Source organism: Varroa destructor, unplaced genomic scaffold (genome assembly GCF_002443255.2).
Source record: "Varroa destructor unplaced genomic scaffold, Vdes_3.0 BEIS01000001.1, whole genome shotgun sequence".
Classification (NCBI taxonomy): Eukaryota; Metazoa; Arthropoda; class Arachnida; order Mesostigmata; family Varroidae; genus Varroa; species Varroa destructor.
In genome coordinates this window covers 72,637,874-72,656,684 of record NW_019211454.1, presented here as the reverse complement: position 1 = coordinate 72,656,684, position 18,811 = coordinate 72,637,874, and the positions used below count along the sequence as shown (strand labels likewise).

Sequence of the window (18,811 nt, the reverse complement as noted above, 5' to 3'; positions counted from 1 at the left end):
CCTAATAGCTGAGGTACGTGGCCGTTATACATGTTCCCTGTCTCCGTCGCGAGGTCCTTCCGGCCCACACCCATCGGCCCTGCGATATATCAAAGGACGTAATGATTCCAAAGGCCTGAAGCACTGTTTCTGACAAGCCCCAACCTAACGACTCGCCACCACGATGCCAAGCTGTTTACCCGTTCGTACCCACTGATATACCGTCCGCCGATATGTAAAAGTGCTGCGGAAAAAAATTTGTTATTGACAGGAAAGCCAAAATGGTTTTTAGTCGTTCCGTACCGGGAGACACGATTCCCCATTAATTGACATTCCTCGTTCGTACAAGTCTCTCCGACGTCAATAGCCCAACATCGTCCTAAGAGGTCATCATCAGACACAGAAAAGGGCATGCATTTTGTCTTGAGGCAAGGGTCTCTTCTGATGAAGAAACTAGCGATCGTGTAGCGACACGAAGAGCGAGCTGATCTTGATACGACGGCATTACGAGGAGTGGAATGACAACAAACCTGAGGATCACCTCATATATTCCATTGCAAAGCAATGCGCTACTAAAAATGAAGGAAAAATCGAAACAGAAGGAAGTAAAGGATAGCAAAGGACAAAGGAAATGCCGCCGTTCTCGCTATCCATGCCGCTTTCAATATTGTCATCGCAATGGGAATTCTTGCTCTTCTAGTGCCTCAAGCAAAGTGAGTCGTCTCAAGCAAAGGAAAATAGCCTTAGGAAGAGATCGTAGTACCATTCTAATTGGATCCAGTGACAGAAAAAATCAACCTTCGGTGACAATAAGTTTGCCAATCTGAACCATGCTGTACTACGCACGGTGGACATGTTAAATAGGTATTCATAGAGCGAAATGGAAACCGTTATTGTCCTTCTGCCCCTGTTCCCTTGCCCTCCCTTTTATTGGTAGGAGATTTCAAGATCGGTAGACGGGACAGAGTAAGGGTTAAGTTCATTCTATTCGTATGTTCCTTGAACACGATGAATTACAGGTTTCAATGGATTACAGGTTACAATAGAAAGTAAGTTCAGAGCTTTTGCAGGGCGTTCAGTTGAATACATTGATTTCAAATGGAGCTGTTATGAAGTACATCATTTTATTTAAAGCTGGTTATAGGCCTCATTGCCTATACCACCTTTGGTTTATTCGAAATTATAATGTATGTGTCATTGCGCGTATAAACCGGCCCAGAACAGAACCATGAGACACAAAAATATGCTCATTGTTAAAAGGTGCGAGCAATACAAACTTAACTTATATATAAATTCATATCTACGATAGATGTTAACTACAACAAAGCAATATATGAGAAAGAATAGTACTTTGATTTTGACGAAAAAAGGTTCTGAAAGTTCCGAAATTCTATGTCGGAGATCCAGTTTACACACCGATGACAAGCATCTTTTACCGCATTTAAGCTTTCACTTACAATAAAACACGTAAAAACTGAAAATATCTATCCTTCTTAGATGCTAGAGACTATTCTATAATCCTTCACATATGTGTATCTATCTCGTTTATTCATTAGAATAGAAAGGATATTTGCAAGGCCGATTAAACTAAATCAAAAGACAGTGGGATAATTTCTGAAAAAGACATGGGGATAGATAATTCTAGTTAGTCAGAAATCGATTTCAATTCTCAATACTTCTAAACTAAGGGTCACAACTATAATCACCTTTGCATTGCCGATTTTTACCATCTGCTTCACGAGGAATTTTCGAATAGATAACTGTCGGAAACTTTGCTGCCCAAGGAAATACTTTAAGCGACTTGAACTTTCTGTAAAAGTTGAGCGCCCTGTGAAGTAGAGCTGTCATCGTATTGTCATAATATCTATTCCTATTTACCTGATAAAAGTAACGACTTAATTTCACATGCGACACATAAAACATTTATTATAAAAAGGCGTTATTTATAAGTTGCTGGGTACTTTTTAGAACTATTGTTTGCCAGTGGAGCTCAGTCAGTCCAAATAAGCCTGATTTCTTGGCTTGTTCAGAAGGCACACTTGACTAATTCGGTATTAACTGATATTACTGGAGACACATGGGATGCAGAAGTAAAGCTACAGATGTAAGTTAACAGTTAGGAAAAGTAGATTTATAATTAATAAAAACGCGTATTATAAACTGAGCCAACATGCGCTCTGACACGAAACCTACTTTTTCTAAAGCGAAAACCTATATATTAGCTGGCTGTAAATGTACGTTTGCACCTTTTTTTTGTATATTCGAAACATTTACATCTCGAGTTTTACGTCCGGTATTGCCGTTAGGCAACAAATCACATGGCTGGCTCCCAGCACGAAACGAATCGTCTGTTTATGCGCGGGTTCTGACCTACCCCACAACGTGTCGCTCAAGTACGTTACCCACTAAGCTATCACAGGGACCAAATATGAGAAAGCTAGACTGGCTCAATAGCATGAACGGCATCTACAAATAGGTCCTATCCGTGAGCTTGGTTTGAGTCGTCAACCTCAAAAGTTCAGCCTTATAGCTGGTTGTAATACGAATTGATTATTCCTAACAGGCGAAATGACAATGTTCTATATGAACGAAGCTGTCTAACAGTCGATATTTTCAAGCGTTGATATCTAATATAATGCCTAACGGTCTAGTTGTCAACGTATAAGTTTAACCAGTCCTTGTACGCTGAGCATCTCTGCAAATTGTTGCTGAAAAAAGCACAGCTAACAGATGCCTAGGGTAATGTTAGCACCTAGCCATAGCTATCACGTATCCATAAAGTATTATACCGTCTTAAGGCTCCTTTATATTTCACATATAAGTCATTTTGACCGGCTCAATAATTGCCTTCAGGCATTTTTTCATCGACATAGAATGGTCCAGTAAACGGCGTTAAAAATTGCAAATCCAAGTGGAAACACAAGACGACATCGACGATCTATGCAATTGGCAATGTCCCGATTTGTAAGCGGCATCCGCACGATAGATTGTACCCTACAAGTGGAAATTGGCAGACAAAAACAGCACAGCAGCGAAAGAAATTAATTTTTCTGCTTATCCTATTTAGGCCCAGTGGCCTAAAGCTCGTACCTATTCCCGTGTGTCAAACTGCACTAACTTTATGCAAAACATGGTACAGACATACATCGACTTCGATTCGCGGGCAGCGTAACCGCAAAACATACAAACATACATTGCACTTCAATCGCAACGTACATGATAATTATAGAGGCATATCAGCTCGTATGAATGACATTTGAATTTTATAATTTTTCATCTTATCTCACATGCATATGTGTGACTTTTTTTTGATGCTCAGATCATTCAGTGCATGTTTAAATAGAACAGAGCAGGGTGTACGTTTAGATTTGTATTTGTGCACGCCCATGCGTGCACGCTCATTTAGGCCCTCATATCACTCGCTGCTATTTGAGCGGGCAACATCCACGTAGGGACGCTATGCTTGTATATGAGCAAACTATTAAGCAAGCCAAATATTTACCTTTCTCGAGAATACTGTACTGAAAGCGAAGGGCTGGGTGGCACCTGAATTGGATCAAGATCCGGCGGGAATTGAAAAATACTTCCTGAACTTGCCCCGCGGGCCGGTGAATGTGGCGGACGCAAAGCCCCGTTGCTGGAAGCCGAACCTCCTACTTGAGTCGTGTTCAGGGGTTCCAAACCCATCTGTTTAGCTCTCTTTTTGGAAATCGGCTCACCTAATGGTTTGCCATTCTTTAAACATAAATTGAACGCAGAAATTAAAATAATGATGCATTCGGCTGTAACAAAAGGTCAACATCAGATCTCTACCAATACTCAAAAGCGTAAAAAATCGGTATATTGCAGTTCGATATCACAACAAAGATCAGATAATAATAATAATAAGCGCGGATGCGCACTAGGCAACAAGCGAAAGAGTCGGAAAGTAATACACCCGTCGATAGAAAGATCGTTTTGGCCATATTCACAAATCTACTGAAAAGCAATGCAGTATTTTGTCCTATTAGAATACTAGCATAATTTCGAACACTCTAATCCTATATTTATGTCAAATTATGTTATTAATTTGTTAAAATTGCAATTAAATCTAACTAAATAACGCGTGATAGAATATTATTTATCATAGACCGGATTTCAGTGACGAAGAAGCTTTCACTTACGAAATAGGCCTGATTCTTAATACAACACTTTGGTTACGGTTTTTTCTTTGAAGTATTCCTTTTATACAGCGCCAAAGTATGCTAGTCCATTTGGTTCAGCAGGACCATTTTTTTACGCGCTGATTGTTGCGCAGTTGACTGACAACCTCACGCTGATAATTAACATCATATCAGGCGCTCAAAATCACTGAAGGACCGTAAGTAAGCTTACGGAATCAGACTACAGTGGGTCTACAGCTAGAAAGAAACACTCGAGTTTAAAACTAACAAGAACATAAATCTATAGAGCAGTATCTATTTCAACGGTCCTTTAACGTAATTGGTAGCCTATAATTTTTCAACTCTTCACTTACGTCCCATTTGGCTGTTCACCCATTTGATCATCCTGCATTCAACAGGTGATCATGTTTCGCTTCACCTTAATTGACCGCTTTCAGTTTGAACGCCAGCCATATCTACTAAACATTCGGACACGTTACGTTGTAAAAGAGACCACGTCGGCAAACAACGGGACGAACAACAAAAGCGTAAATAATAGAAAAAAAAAACAACCGTAATTCTGATGGACGCATTCTTAGCCATGCTTTTTATGGGTAGCATAAAGTTGCTTAGCGAAGCTAACGTTAAGCTTTTGAAAGGCCGCAAACATTCGGGATGCGAACCACATAACAGTACCAATATGCTATACAAACAGGACATTGACAATGAAAGGAAACATTTCTGGTTAAGCTGATGTGGTACGAGATTATTAATTCCTTTCATTTCTAGGACGACTCTCAGCGAAGAATACCTCAGGACTTTTCAAGGGTTCTGAGGTCCCTGTAAATACTACAGAAGCTGGTTTTAGAAAATGTCTTTGTTTAGGGGGAAATACTGAAATCATTAAGTCAAACTGTCTGGCAAAAGTCTTTTTATATCCTGGTAAATAGAAATAATCAGCTTACGATGCTTGTATCGTAATAAATGTTCTAAGATATTTAGGTACGAGTCGGCCTATATGGAGTCGTAAAAACCTGTTTAATTTGTAATAAATGGATGTAGAATTATGATTTTTTTTTTTTGGAAAATAGCTTCTATTAGGTATTAGTATAAATAATAACTTATTTTCGTTGGAGTTTGACTTTACGTTTGGAAGACAGTTATTATCGGCGGACAGAATGAATCAGGTTGGTTTCTCGAGTCAAAAGCAATACATGAAAATGTTTAGGTAAATATTATATTTTTCCTATTTCATCTTTACGTGTTTCGTTACTAGCTCTTCTTCAAATAAATCGTATTGCCTAAGTAAGTTGCGTAACTTTACACGTCACATCATCAATTACTACTGCTATTAATGTTCAAGGAGGAACGACTCGATCCAAGCGGAAATCTGAGGATTTTTCAAAATAAAAAAATTAAGCGAAGATTATTCTGTTCACTAGATGCTCACTAGTATATAAGTTTATTTTTTTATAGGTTTTATAAGTTTATTTTCCTATGGAACATGGAGTTTGACTATAGGTTAACCACTTTTATAGACGATTGTCGGAATAACTATAAATGTCCCATTGACTAACTTTAGAAATTGAGCTCGAGCTAAATAACTTGTGTTGCTTTGCCTGTGGTAGTAAGACTCATAGGAACGGTATGTAAAGCATCGTCTCACATAAACAGTTTTAGGATTATCCGTGTACCTTCATTCTGTAATTACTGTGAAGGCCCACTGCTACATCGAGTGTTTACTAATACAGAGCTTACAGAACGCAAGTTAGAACGTTTTAACACTCATTAAAAAATATTTTAATACAAAGTTCCGCAAACTTTTTCAAGTAGTGGCAATACGCGAACAGATAATGAATACTACTGAGTATATGAACAGATTACGATAACGATTAAAAAATATACTAATAAACGACCCCTAAAACCAACGAATAAGGCCCCGTCGTTTTGCTGGCGTATTATATACCATACAATATTCACGTTAAATACAATTAATTAACCCTATGCACACCATCGAAATGGCAACCTCTCGTGAAGTAGCCTTGGACAACATTATTTTTGATTACCAGTAGGAAAAACTTTGGAATTATCTATCTACTATAAAGCAACCCTTATACAGTGAGAAGTAGTAGAAATACCCATATCGGGATTGCGATGATGATAATGATTACTGTTGTTATTGTGACTGTATAATATGGTTCGGTGATCCGGATGACCCACCTCTGAAGAGTTATGGTAGACGGATGAAGCGAGTGAAACACAAGAATCAACACGTCGTAAGCCTCCCTGCCGGACCCGTTTGTCTCGATTATAGATGTAGTTGACAATCGCGTATTCAAACAGCACGAAGAAAATGAAGGCTGACATCAACCATGATGAAGGCGATGTAAAATATCATACGCGCATGAAGGGTGTCAGCATTACAATTTTACAGAATGTCTACAACTGTCTACTCTTACCATATTCAGTAATCTGTCTGGAACGTCCTCTTTTTTCCTTGTTTTAATATATACATATTACACAATAAAGCCTCATGTAGGTTATATAGCTTTTTGCAATATCGAACCAAAGTTGTGTGCTACAAATCGCTTCACGCCGTACGCAATCGATGCTTCGTTCGATCATCTTCTTTGTCAGTTTCTTAAAAATTTGCTTTTATATCTTGTCACGAGACGACTCAGCTGCTTCTGACGCTACAGTTATATTGCAATAACGATAAGATATCCATGATTGTTAAGTGCATTTTAGGACAGTGACGTATTGGAATCCCTTTTAAAAATAGTTCTCGGAGCTTGATTACCTGTGCAAGCGAGTAGCCATATGTCCAGCGCGTGCACATATGGTACCTTCGGAAGTTTTTCCCTTATGGTCTTGCCTGAGGTTACCATTGTGAGCATAGTGGTGATCGACAATGAAATTCGCGCAGGCGCAGCTGTTACCTAAAGTAGAATATGGTATAAGAAGGGATCATTATGTGTTTTCTAAATAATACTTCTAGCAGGAATTTCGAATTCTGCTTATTGCATATGCGATACAAATATATGGAAATAACATTCGACAATTGTGTTCAGCACGGTTTAATAAACGGATATTGAATCTAAGGGCAACTAGTGTTGAAACTTTGTGGAAGCCGGTGCTGTTCTTAGTACTAGCGACCAACGTAAACGTTTAAGTGTACATCAGTATATGAAATTACGCTTAGAATCAACCAAGGCAGACACATGGTCGGGCTTAATAATTCAGTTCTTCATTTACGACCTTATTACGTGGACTGGGATTGAAGTAACACAGTTAAATTATACTCGGGATATTCAATCTATACCATCACTAAATTAGACTATAATTGAGTGTCTCCAAATACAGAGTAGCAGTTTCTCCAACTAGTCATATTCGAAAGATTCTCTGCATATCTTTTCGGACCTCGTTTCGGGTTGTTCCAACCGAAAACTATGCATAACGTAAGTTAAAGAAAATATAGGATGCTCTGGTCTTATTTTTCCGGGCGCCATAAGCAATGAGAATATAAAGATATGTTAAAGCGTGGTTCAGTATCGTTCTATATTACAAATGTCTTTCCACGAGAAGGCGCGGCGATTACAAGAATCTTTAGTCTGTAGTCGATGTTATGAATATGTTGCAATAAAAATGCTGCATGGAACGACATGTTTTCGAACACGAAAGCATTCTACTTACATGAAGCTCTCATATTGGGACCAGGGCAGTAATAACCAATATGAGCTTGAACAGGCGACTTGAGAAGAGTTCTATGTTATAAACTGTCAAGTGGGTGGCTTGGACTGTTTGGTGGGGCAAGGATACATATGAACTGCTAGAGTTAGGCAACGCTGAGATGGACGACAATGCCCCATTATCCAGTTAGAAGGTAACAAAAAGTATTCAGACGTACTTATGATTTGAATTTATATAGAACATCATACCTATTGATCTATGCGCTTATGCCAATTAAGTAGTTAGTTTACGATGCGTTCTTCATAATGCTACTTCGCAAGAAAGGACTGGGATGAAACCACTCAATCATAAATGGATCGATACGATTATAGACAATGAAAACATACGACATACTTCCATCCAAAATGATAGCCACGACGTAAAGACGAATGCCACTCCTGGAATATAGATATCCAGTAGAAATGGGCCGAACTGTCGAGACAGGACAAATTCCGAAGTCACCAAAGAGAAATTACCTACGAAAAGGACACGTACACACGCGCTGTATGAGCAACCTATCTATTACGTAAACGATTGTATCATATAAGCCTAAGATGCTGTTTGCCTCTAGCTAACTTTTCAAATAGCAACGTTTCTTTTCACCAACATTTTGCCCTGTTCGCGTTAAGAACGCATCGTACACAGAGGTTGGTACTCTTCGCCATAAAAAGCGAACTTACTAGAAATACACTGGTATAATTTTATACTAAAAAAACTTTACATCAATTTCGAAACCTTGCACGCTTTTTATCATGAAAGTAAAAAACCTAGCAGTCTACATTTCACACGAGTGGAACCAACGGTATGATATAATTTATCGTCCATTTCTACCCTCTACGTCTATCAAGCAAGTTAGTATATGATACGGTATGATTACCGTAATCAAAATGCAAAATTAAAAATACTTTCCGACGATATATGGCCCATGTGGTCACTGGGCATTAGTTTGCTTCCGAAATAGGACATAGCGTTGTAACTCGTGGATTTGTGCTACACTTTGAAAAAAAATAAAAATTTCCTTTACTATTAACAATTATAAATAATTAATTATTAGTAACTTTACTATTAATATTAGAAATCCAACTAGTTCAGGCTTTGTGAAAGAACTTACCCACAAGCCGATGGTTAATCGCTTCGTAAGTGGAATAATTCTGAATTGTGAATCCCCGTGCGTGACTAGGGTCGGCTAGTAAAAGACCTGGGCGCTTCGACCATTGCATGCGAAGGTGTGAAATGGGTAACGAACCTATAAATAACCAAAAGTTAAAAAAATCATCATCATTATATTAAAAACAATGTTGCCATTTCATTTTTTCTACAAGTACACCTTCCTTTGAGTTGACTAGGTTTAACTATTTATCTAATAATAAGGACAATTCACCTGTTGGTTTTCGCTGTTTCGGACCGTGTACATTTTAGCGACCGAAAGCGAATTTAGATTTTTTGATAAAAATATATCAAGAAAAACCTAATAAAATCCCATAGACAGTTTGATGCGCTAGAAGATTGATTAGTAGCCTATTTTTCTTGCTTTGACATTTATCCCTTTCGATATTACGTAATCGCGGATCAAAGCAAACTTCAGTAAGTAGCGCGAGTTAATTGTAACACGATAACGCCTGGTATTCATTACGAGCCGCCCAATAATAAATTACTATTCATCTACTTGGACCAGAAGTTGTCGGATCACGACAACTTCTGGTCCAAGACATCGGTAGACCCAACGAAATAAACTGTAAACCACCTTAGATAGAGGTCTAAAATTGGGGAACTGATAATAGCCTTGTATTGCATCAATTAGGTTGTCGCCTTAAGTACTTGAGCTTACCCCGCCATCGTCGCCGCCTAAATAGCTACTCATTGTCTACAGTTGCGGACCATAAATCGGCACACAGTATGTCTATATGGCCTTTAAATATGTATACCTTTGCATGCTATGAAACAAGCAATAAATAATTGAGTAATTTAAATAGCTCTGTTGATGATTAGGCAACGTTATAGCGGCACGTAAGGATGCATGGCGCTACACGGCCTCGTCTTTCGTGGACCTGTTTGTTGACGTAAAAAATCGCTGGTACGACGACAACGAGCTTAATACAGAGGTGTGAAGCGGGTTCTGACGGCTGAGAATTCGATGCAGCTCTCACACGCAAAAACACAACTGTAATATTAACTTAGATTTTATTTTATTATATTAAGTTTATATAGGAAGCGTATACATAGCATTTTTAGCTGTCTGTTATGATTCAAATGTTACCGCAGCTTAGAAATTGCGAACAACAAACTTCCAACCTTTTTTTTCTTTAGCACCACAGCTCATTTTGGCTCATTAGGTTCATATACAAATAAGTTCGTACCAAAGAACAAAAGCTCTTGATCTACTCTCAACTTATTTACTATACAGTAATCGGCCAACAATCGACCCTTTGTCCTAACCTCATCGATTTTTTTTTAATATTTGACATATTTTAACGCAAGGCAAATTGCTTCAATAGAGAAATGTAAAGGTACCTTTTAACCTCTATTACGATAGATCGCCTGACAGATTACAGAGCATCAGCTATCGAAATCATTTATACATCAATCGATAGTAAGTCTTGTCGACCTTGTGGAAACGGATGTTTACGTTCCTTGGTCGATATCGGTACTGCTTTTGGCATTGTAGACGTCAACCTGAGTGATGAAAAAGCTCTTCCCTTTTTCAATTTGAATTTTAGCACTCCCTTTAGTCATCTTGATTTGGCGGCTAAAGGTGGAGCAAAGTAACTGTTTCGGAACACCCCGAGTTTTTTCGCAGGATCGTCCAACTATAATGGCTTGGAGCCTAAACAATGCCGCTTACCATTAGGTGTTCTTAAGAATTATTTCGTAACAGAATGTACGCGAAACGTGTAATCGGCTTTCTTCATAGTAATATGTTTGTTTGCAAACGTCTAAATTTCGTGCGAATCGAGTGCACGGGAACGGTAGAAATGGTAATTGGGTAATGAACAAATGCTCGCTCTACCTACTGCTTTCAATCGTCATCCCGCATGTTTGCTTGTCAAGTGGGTACTTGTAGAGCTCCATTTCGCAACGGAGCTTCAGATGAGCTCGTTTCGAGAGCACTACCTCGCCTGCAAAAAGCAAGGCCAAACACGTACAATGAAAGACATGTTTACGCAGTATGTTTTGCCAAAGACGATACTTTACTTGGTAACAATAATGTTTGTTTGTGATCCGTATAAAAACAACGCAAGTTTTACCGTTCGACCTGATAAGCACGTGCACGCTGCCTGGCGAAAGGTCAATGATAGACGTGTACTGTTTATCGTTTGCCACGTGCAAATTCGGCAGCCAGATCTAAGAAATAAAAGCAACGGTATATTATAGCATAGGCTTAGTTTCTCTGGATATAAGCTACAGCTCTTTCTACGCAACTACCTTCAATATATGCATAACTACTATTCGTGTTATAAACAGCTGCGCCTCCTTTTGCTATCGCAATACTTGTGCTACAGAACATGTGCTAATTAGTGACTTTTCAGGAACGACAAATGCTCTCTCTAAAGCACACCATCTACGATTGGCTATCCATTACTCTAACCTGATTAGCATGCCAGTGATCTCCTTGAATGGGAAAGTTAAGCAGGAGTTGAGAATCGTACTCAAGACGATCGTCGCGCCACCGGAGCGTGAACTCGACGTCCGCTTCATACTCCTTTAACAAAGGGATAAATCTAATTCTCGATTATCTGTAATGTATTGCGTATGCGTTTGGGCGGACCTGACTGAATCAGGTCCTCCCAAACGCGTATGCCAATCAAAGGACACAAATCTTAAATACTTACTATAATTAACAAAGTTCATGAAAATCTTGGAATAGAATCCACTGTGGTATCAAATATGCCCACGCTGCAGACTTACAAATGTCATATACTAATATATGGTTGTGAATCTAACACATTTCAGAACGGATGGCTTCATCTTCGAGCTGAAGGTCTCTACATTATGTAAACAAATACTACATACATATAGATATGTATATATACATAATATAAATGTGTTGGTTACCGTGTGCACGTCGTCAATTCCGTCCATCCGGTGAATGACGACATTGAGACGCACGAGAAGTGGAATGCCTGAAATAATAGGATTTTTAAAATCACGATCACCTTCATATGGCTTAATCCAAGTACCGCATTTTTCCATAGGACACAATTCACACATCGTATTCCCTGTCACGACGATGTCATATTGTCAAATGTCCAAGATATAGAATAGCAAACCGAGTCCAGTCTCTACGGATACGATCCTAGTACTGCTCAACTACACCTGTTCCTTTTGGGTACAATTGAATATTATTTGTAATTATATCACATAACCAAACAAACGTATCTATTAATGAAAAGAAAACAGCGTGCTATAGCGAGATATTAGATATAAGCCACTTACTCCTCCTTAGAAAAAGACACTTACTCCTCTTCCGATGACATTTAGAATGGACTATACCAATCGTAAGTGCGGGCGTCGTGAAAAATGCCTACCTATGATGTACGATGGACGTGTTCGCTTGTTGTATACTGCCGCATCTGTTAGATTTATGAAAAGTTTATCTTGCAGCTCAAGTAGACCGTAACACCTATAGCAAGCAAGAGAAATTACTAATTAAATCTAATGCATTGTTTTTATTTGCATTCAAGGATGTAACAAATCTTATCAATTTCGAAAAATCGGCCACAAACACGAATCGCTTTCCCGAAGAGTACCATGAAAAAATACGTAGGCCATCCTGTAAAAAGTTCCGCCGTCTTCTTTCCGTTTTGCTACCGCTTTTACGCTCTTCGGTAGTCAACGTTCAGTCTTCAGTAGTGTACAGTCGGCTAAAATAGGCACGCAGATACATAATTTAAATCGATTAAGACGACATTGAAAGTAATAGCAATACGTACCTTTCGATAGCAATAAGCAGGACACTCAGTAGGATTTGTCTCATTCTGTTTGACCAGTGCTCTGATGGATTAGTCAGCTTTTCCGCGTGCGTCTTAATGTCCGGACAAAAGTTGAAAACGAATCGCTACTGTAGATCAACAGCTGGCTGTACGACAGGACTACGATTGTCAATATTAGTAGAGGGGCACTCACTTAAAAAAGTAGTACCTCTCTTTACACCCGAGTTGACGACAATAGTGCCTTAACACTGCCTAGGTAAAATATCGACTGAAAGAGACAAAGTATGACGGCGGACGTTCCACTTGGTTCTGTACCCAAACTGATTATCCTAGTCAAGCAGATTAAGCAGAAAAAGACCAGGTAAGCTATAGTTTGTTATAGGAGTCGCCAAAGAAACAGTGACGTTCGTATTGATTATCATTTTGCAACATACAGACAGAGCGAAAGATGCGCTACTTCGACTAATTAGTTTTTTTTTTTTTTTTTTTTGGCAAAATGGCTAATCTCCAAAAAATTCATAGAAAAAATCTAATCCTACGAAATTGATTTTGCCTTCAGGTATGTTTGCACTGGCTACAAGGAGGCTATAGGTTCTATAGAAGATACATATATTGAGTACAAAATTAACAGTGAACATTCCTAAAAGTGCGGAAATGCTGATATTGGAATATGATAAAAACGTTGACAGACTACTTTTTGACTACGTTGACAGACTTACTACTAACTTCAGTCAATAATAGCATTTTCTCCAAGTTGTCGTGGTTCGTATTTGTAAATCGTCTGCTTGTATGATGCAGACATGTAAGTTTTGCAGGATCCGCTTTGCACTGCTTAGAGTTAGAGTACTCTATTCAAAGTTAAGATTTCCAGTGATCAAAGTACATACAGCAGGACACGCATTCGGCTTTCATTTTTAGTCGAAAACGCCTGGCTTCTTAGGGAGGTCACGCTACGTAGCACCGTGATGCTGTCTGCGATATAATTTATATATAGAACATATTTTGGTTCACTAAAACGAATTAAAGCTTCTTCTTTTTTTTGCATGAGACGACAGATCGACCCAATCAAGCATAAAACTTATAACATGACATGTACTAGTGCGTGCGCGTAATCAAATAGTTGCATTTGTAGAATTTTCGATGCTAAGAAACTCAACACGATCTCATCATTACTGATTAAGAAACCTATTTGAATAATAGGCACACGTTTATCTTTGTGAAATGCCTATCTGTACACCTATTCAGGTACAACTTAAGCTCTAACAGTAGATCTTGTTTATTTCATCGTTCGTGCAATTCTAAGCCCGGGTTTTTTGAAAACGGTTAGCCGATCATTGTTTCTTTCCGCCAGAAACCATAGCAAATCGATAAACTTTGACGAACAAATTCAAAAGCTTGTTCGCAGGCTATGTCCTAGTCACATTCGAAGATATCATTGAGCAATTGTAGGTTTTTTTTTTTTTCTGGAGTTCTGTGCTAAATGTAGTTCTTGAATATCACATCTGTGTTGATTACCAAATCTGGTACTGGTTTCGCAAAGTTTAGCTCTTACTTGGTGGAATACCATTACTACGGTTATTCGAATACTCACATATGGCTCACAGCTGACGTCGCTTCACAATGTTAAATCTTTTTTCATTCACTGGATGTATGGAGGCATCTGTATAGAAGAATCAGTGTTCGCCTCTCCGCGCCGCCTTTATACCAAGCTGACTGAATTCGGGATGCTAAATTGAGTGAGGGATTCTACATGAATGCGGCCAACCACTAGTGAGGCAAAAGCATATCTGCTTAACACATAAAACAAAAAAACTTTTTATCGTAAACCACCTATTAGAATGTCACTATAACATATTTTTTTTCCGAGATGATACTACTCTAAATTACACTTAGTACGTATCTCTGCATGGACATGTTCGTGCACCTGAAAACGAGGAGCACGGTGAAATTTAATCAAATTCAATATATTTCAACTTCGGCTTTTGGGCCCCCTTTCTCAGATGTTCTTTTCGTAAGCATTATACAAAAACTTGCTTTTAAATAACGAGAGGCTTTCCATAGGGTTTGTTCACTTGACCATAGGGACTTGACTTGAGCTTTCAGAGGATCAGTACTAATTGGGCGACATAATTAACAGTCCAGCCCTTTTGTTAATTTATAAAATTCCTAATCGCTTTTTTGAGTTGCATCTTGAGTACCAAAAAAAAAAACGACACGGCATAGTATCGCATTAAGATCGTCTCAGAAACAGGGTATGGAGTTTAATAGCTCGGTAATATCTTACATTTCTTTAGTACTTATGTTATGCTAGACGTCCGGTATTAAACGTTGATTGTCAAATTGTGTCGTATTCAGATTAAGCGTCTGACGGAAATGGTGAAACCCGGTCAGCTTTGAGAATGGGCCAGGTCGCTTTGCCTAAATCGTGGACATGTCTTCGATTACACCCGTATACCCCGATTATATCTGGATCAGCAATCCGTATCTCGTGTAGATAAAACAACAGCAGACAGAATCATAAGATGCCCTTGTCTTGCTGTAAGTGTTGCGGTGAGATGCGGTTTCTGGGAGATGTAAAAGATGTAAATGTTCACGATAAAAGCTTCTGCAGATACTCTTTTCGAACGAGCAGATGGTTTTCGACTTGTTAACCTGTTCCATTTGGAAAACTACACAATACCGTTTTGTAGTTTTAGGGACGGTAAGAACAACCCTGCAACAGTTCAAGACAAGACGTACCAAGGAAATACACTTTTCTACTTCGCAATAAACAACGTACGCAGCCTAAAATGACATTTATAGATGGGGAAACTCTAGTTTTGCCCTCGATCGAGACATGATATTTTTTTAGCAAATTCAATGTAGCATAGATACAAAACATTGAGCCTATACAGCTGATCTGAAAAAGAACGCTTACGACATAGGCAGTCATTGCAACCATGTAGGGAAGCTTTTTGTAAGTTAAACTTCTACCTTCGGAACCTTGCTAGCAAGCAGAGCGGTTGTCACCGTTTTCAACGAACGACTGTAATATTCGAGCACGCATTCGTTATGTATATTGCATCGCACAGGACATGATATCTGTAACAAAAAAGAATTTTTTTTAAGTAAATAATACCGCCAGTCGCTGATTGCACGTACCCGAGGCACATGTACGTAGGTGACACGTGAGAATCTGAGGCAAAAATTACTGATGTATTATTAGAAAGTTATTATGATCATTAGGAAAATTACTGTGTTATACAATGAAAATAGTATTTAGTTGCGACAGGTCTTGTCCCTTGAGTCTATTGATTTTGCCGAATAGAAATTACCGATTGAGTGAGGTTTTTTTAGTTGAAGGCCCTGAGTCCCTTGTTACGTTAGCATTGCAATAGATAGTTATGTTAGAATCTGTGGAGATTAACAAGTCAAGACAAGAAAATCTCTCTCTGAGTGTATTAGACTGACACGTTATCGCTTCACCATTGCAAGGACCTGTTTTCTGGTTGTGAGCAACTAAAGCGGTTAATGAGGGTTTTGCTATTTCAGGACTGTCGTTTTAGAATATGGGCGTAAGATATTGCTCGAGATATTATTTTATATTTGAACACGGTTTAATAGCGGCACCATATAAACGCGCTTAATGCTCTTAGGGACGTAAACTGACTAAGGAAAAAAGTCGGATGTTTTTTTTGAGAGAAGGCCCACTTTGAGACATGCCTACTTCCCCTATAACAAGCTCTGTATAGTACTGTTAGAAATTCTAAATGAATAATAAATAATTAATTAATTAAATAATGTTATCTTGCGAAGATTTTCCTTCTTTTTCACTCGTTAAGTAGAGCAATGGACATGGCTTTGAACCATTTGTGAATAGCAGAGCTTACCGTAATTTGATTGTCCATTGAGTTGGTGGGCTCTGAGTTAGCCTTGAATACGTATTTATCTAACAATCAGTGAACTAAACAATATATTATCGCTGTACTTTTAAGAACGAAGTTGGATGGAGAACTTTAAACCTGCAACTTGTTCTTTTGGTACATCAAGAGTACGGACAGCCTATATACGTGTAGATTAGTCACATCTCTGGACTTCTTCGGGTGGCATTCGCAACAAATACTGAATAAACACGCTACAGAGTAAACAGTTTTACTAGTCCAGGCATTATAATAGCACAATATAACAATTAAGAAAGCGATAGGGATTACTGTGAGATACCGTATTTGTGTTAATTAATCTCAATAAGATTTCTATAGCTATACGGCTTCATTTTAGCCCAACGTATTGCTACCGATGCGGACATATCGAAATTTAGTACGATGAAGGCCATTGCTATATATGATCTATTGAGCATAATTTAATTAAAGTGCATCAATTAATAAAGTAATAAATAAATGTATACCTATAACATAGCATCACAGACTGCCTGAATGAATATACTAGCATGACTGATGGACGAGTAACTTATATATGCAAGTTCTCTCTACACTGGTTGATCAATTTATCTGAATATGATTGACTACGGAAGAATCTACGAAGAGTTGGGAAGAAGGCTAAATCCGATGTTCGAGGACCATTAAACCAACATTGTTGAGGGCCTGTGTTCCGCGGACCCATTTTCCGCAGGTATCTACAGATGAGCTCTTTTTTTTCAAGATTTGTTCAACGACTTAGCACGAAACATACCTGGGCTATTTCACGATGTCTTACCAAACACAAGTCGATGTTTCTGTAATAAATCAGATGCACTGAGGGAAGATGTATTACTATGTCGTAGCGACGTGTTCACCCATTAAGCTCACAAATGAAACGAGGGTCATTTTGAAATTCTGATCCTTTCAAACGTATTGCGTTCTCCTTTTTTCTGCTAAGGAAGACAAATAGGATCTATTCATATGGACAATTACTGCCATTGCAAAATGTTCGGCGAAAATTTTAAGTTGGCAGCGGAAAAAACCATAGTGTCTTGTGTTTGTTTCTATAGCAATGGACGATTGAGTTCCTTAATCACTAAAAACAATTTATGCGTGAAGTAAAAACGCTATAATATTGGTACTATCGATATTGCATGTGACGCGTCCTCACGATGTGAGGGTCAATTATAGCATTGTTGCAGAATTGCGTGCAAGTGCCATCGAATGTTGAATGGAACGTGACGGGAAATAGATAGATAACCTGACGCCGAAGGAATATTTCTCCTTGCTATAGCAGTTAATAAGCTACTTCAACAAGCGTATCGATAATCATACCGACCGATATCATTACTAAAAAACTAGACGTAGTTAAAGAAAAGAAGCAAATGTCCATGCCCAAATAGAGATATGGGCTCGAGTTGAAAGTCAATTGTAGCATTGCGTACAGGTGCCATCAGGTGTTCAGTTGGGCGTGATGGGACGTAAGTGGTCTGACGCCGACGAGAGAACTAGACGAGGAATAACTCTGTTCCGGTCTTGGTAACAGAAGAAGATCCACGCCACGATATGAACCAATCTGTGATGGATTCTGAATCAAGCCGTACGCGGAAACTACTGCAAGATGGTGTTGCCAGCATTTTGGTTGAAAGGAAGGTGTCTACACTCACTCACTCACTCACTCACTCACTCACGATTTCTCTCCATGCTTCATGAATGGTCGTAGACGTGCTTCGTTCAATGTAGCGACATCAGTTTCGTATTGCCTAACTGTCAAGCGCATCAAGGTCAATCGCGCACCATGAGGCGTTTCTAGCTATCAGCTACTACGATGAGAAAATCATTGTTCGTATTACATTATCGTTACTATTGACAAACTTGCGTAACTCTTTTTCTTTTTCAGTATACCCATACACGAGCTAATATATTCCTATGAATATGCATGTATAAATCGAAATAGACATTCATCATTACAGATCTGTCATTAAATATATTGAATAAGCCACAAAGAGCATCAGAGAGAAATAGCCGAAACTTTGTCTTGACGTAAATACATATTCATCGATTTCGATATTCTGCCGTTACAAAGGATCGGCGCCATTATGTCGGCTCCGAAAGCGACAAATGCATTTCGTCA

General features: G+C 38.7%; 1 protein-coding gene across 5 annotated transcripts; it reads right to left on the bottom strand.

Moving 5' to 3' along the window:
- Nucleotides 1–1,878: 1,878 nt before the first annotated feature.
- LOC111255404 (gamma-aminobutyric acid receptor subunit beta-like) lies at nt 1,879–14,524 on the bottom strand. Of its 5 annotated transcripts, none has more exons than XM_086987734.1 (13): nt 14,373–14,524; nt 12,782–13,110; nt 12,377–12,471; nt 11,904–11,971; nt 11,437–11,550; nt 11,096–11,192; nt 10,862–10,966; nt 8,962–9,096; nt 8,205–8,326; nt 6,922–7,060; nt 6,342–6,481; nt 3,482–3,714; nt 1,879–2,973 (listed from the first exon to the last, which is right to left on the bottom strand). In XM_086987734.1, exons 2-13 carry the CDS (start codon nt 12,823–12,825, stop codon nt 2,841–2,843), a joined length of 1,425 nt encoding a protein of 474 aa, XP_086843860.1. In that variant the 5' UTR covers nt 12,826–13,110; nt 14,373–14,524; the 3' UTR covers nt 1,879–2,840. The 5 variants fall into 5 exon arrangements, with proteins under 5 accessions (XP_086843860.1, XP_086843869.1, XP_086843850.1 ...); XM_086987743.1 differs by having other exon boundaries at nt 12,782–13,049; nt 14,373–14,512; XM_086987724.1 differs by lacking the exon at nt 14,373–14,524 and adding an exon at nt 13,508–14,089.
- Between the last annotated feature and the right edge of the window lie 4,287 nt (nt 14,525–18,811).

Bases quoted from the DNA above. Each gene is read 5' to 3' on its own strand.
- LOC111255404 (XM_086987734.1), bottom strand. From the start codon at position 12,825: ATGAGACAAATCCTACTGAGTGTCCTGCTTATTGCTATCGAAAG. The intron at 11,972-12,376 runs GTAGGCATTTTT...CTATTATTTCAG, and splicing joins ACGTCCATCGTACATCATAG to GCATTCCACTTCTCGTGCGT. The intron at 11,193-11,436 runs GTTAGAGTAATG...TTTATTTCTTAG, and splicing joins ATCACTGGCATGCTAATCAG to ATCTGGCTGCCGAATTTGCA.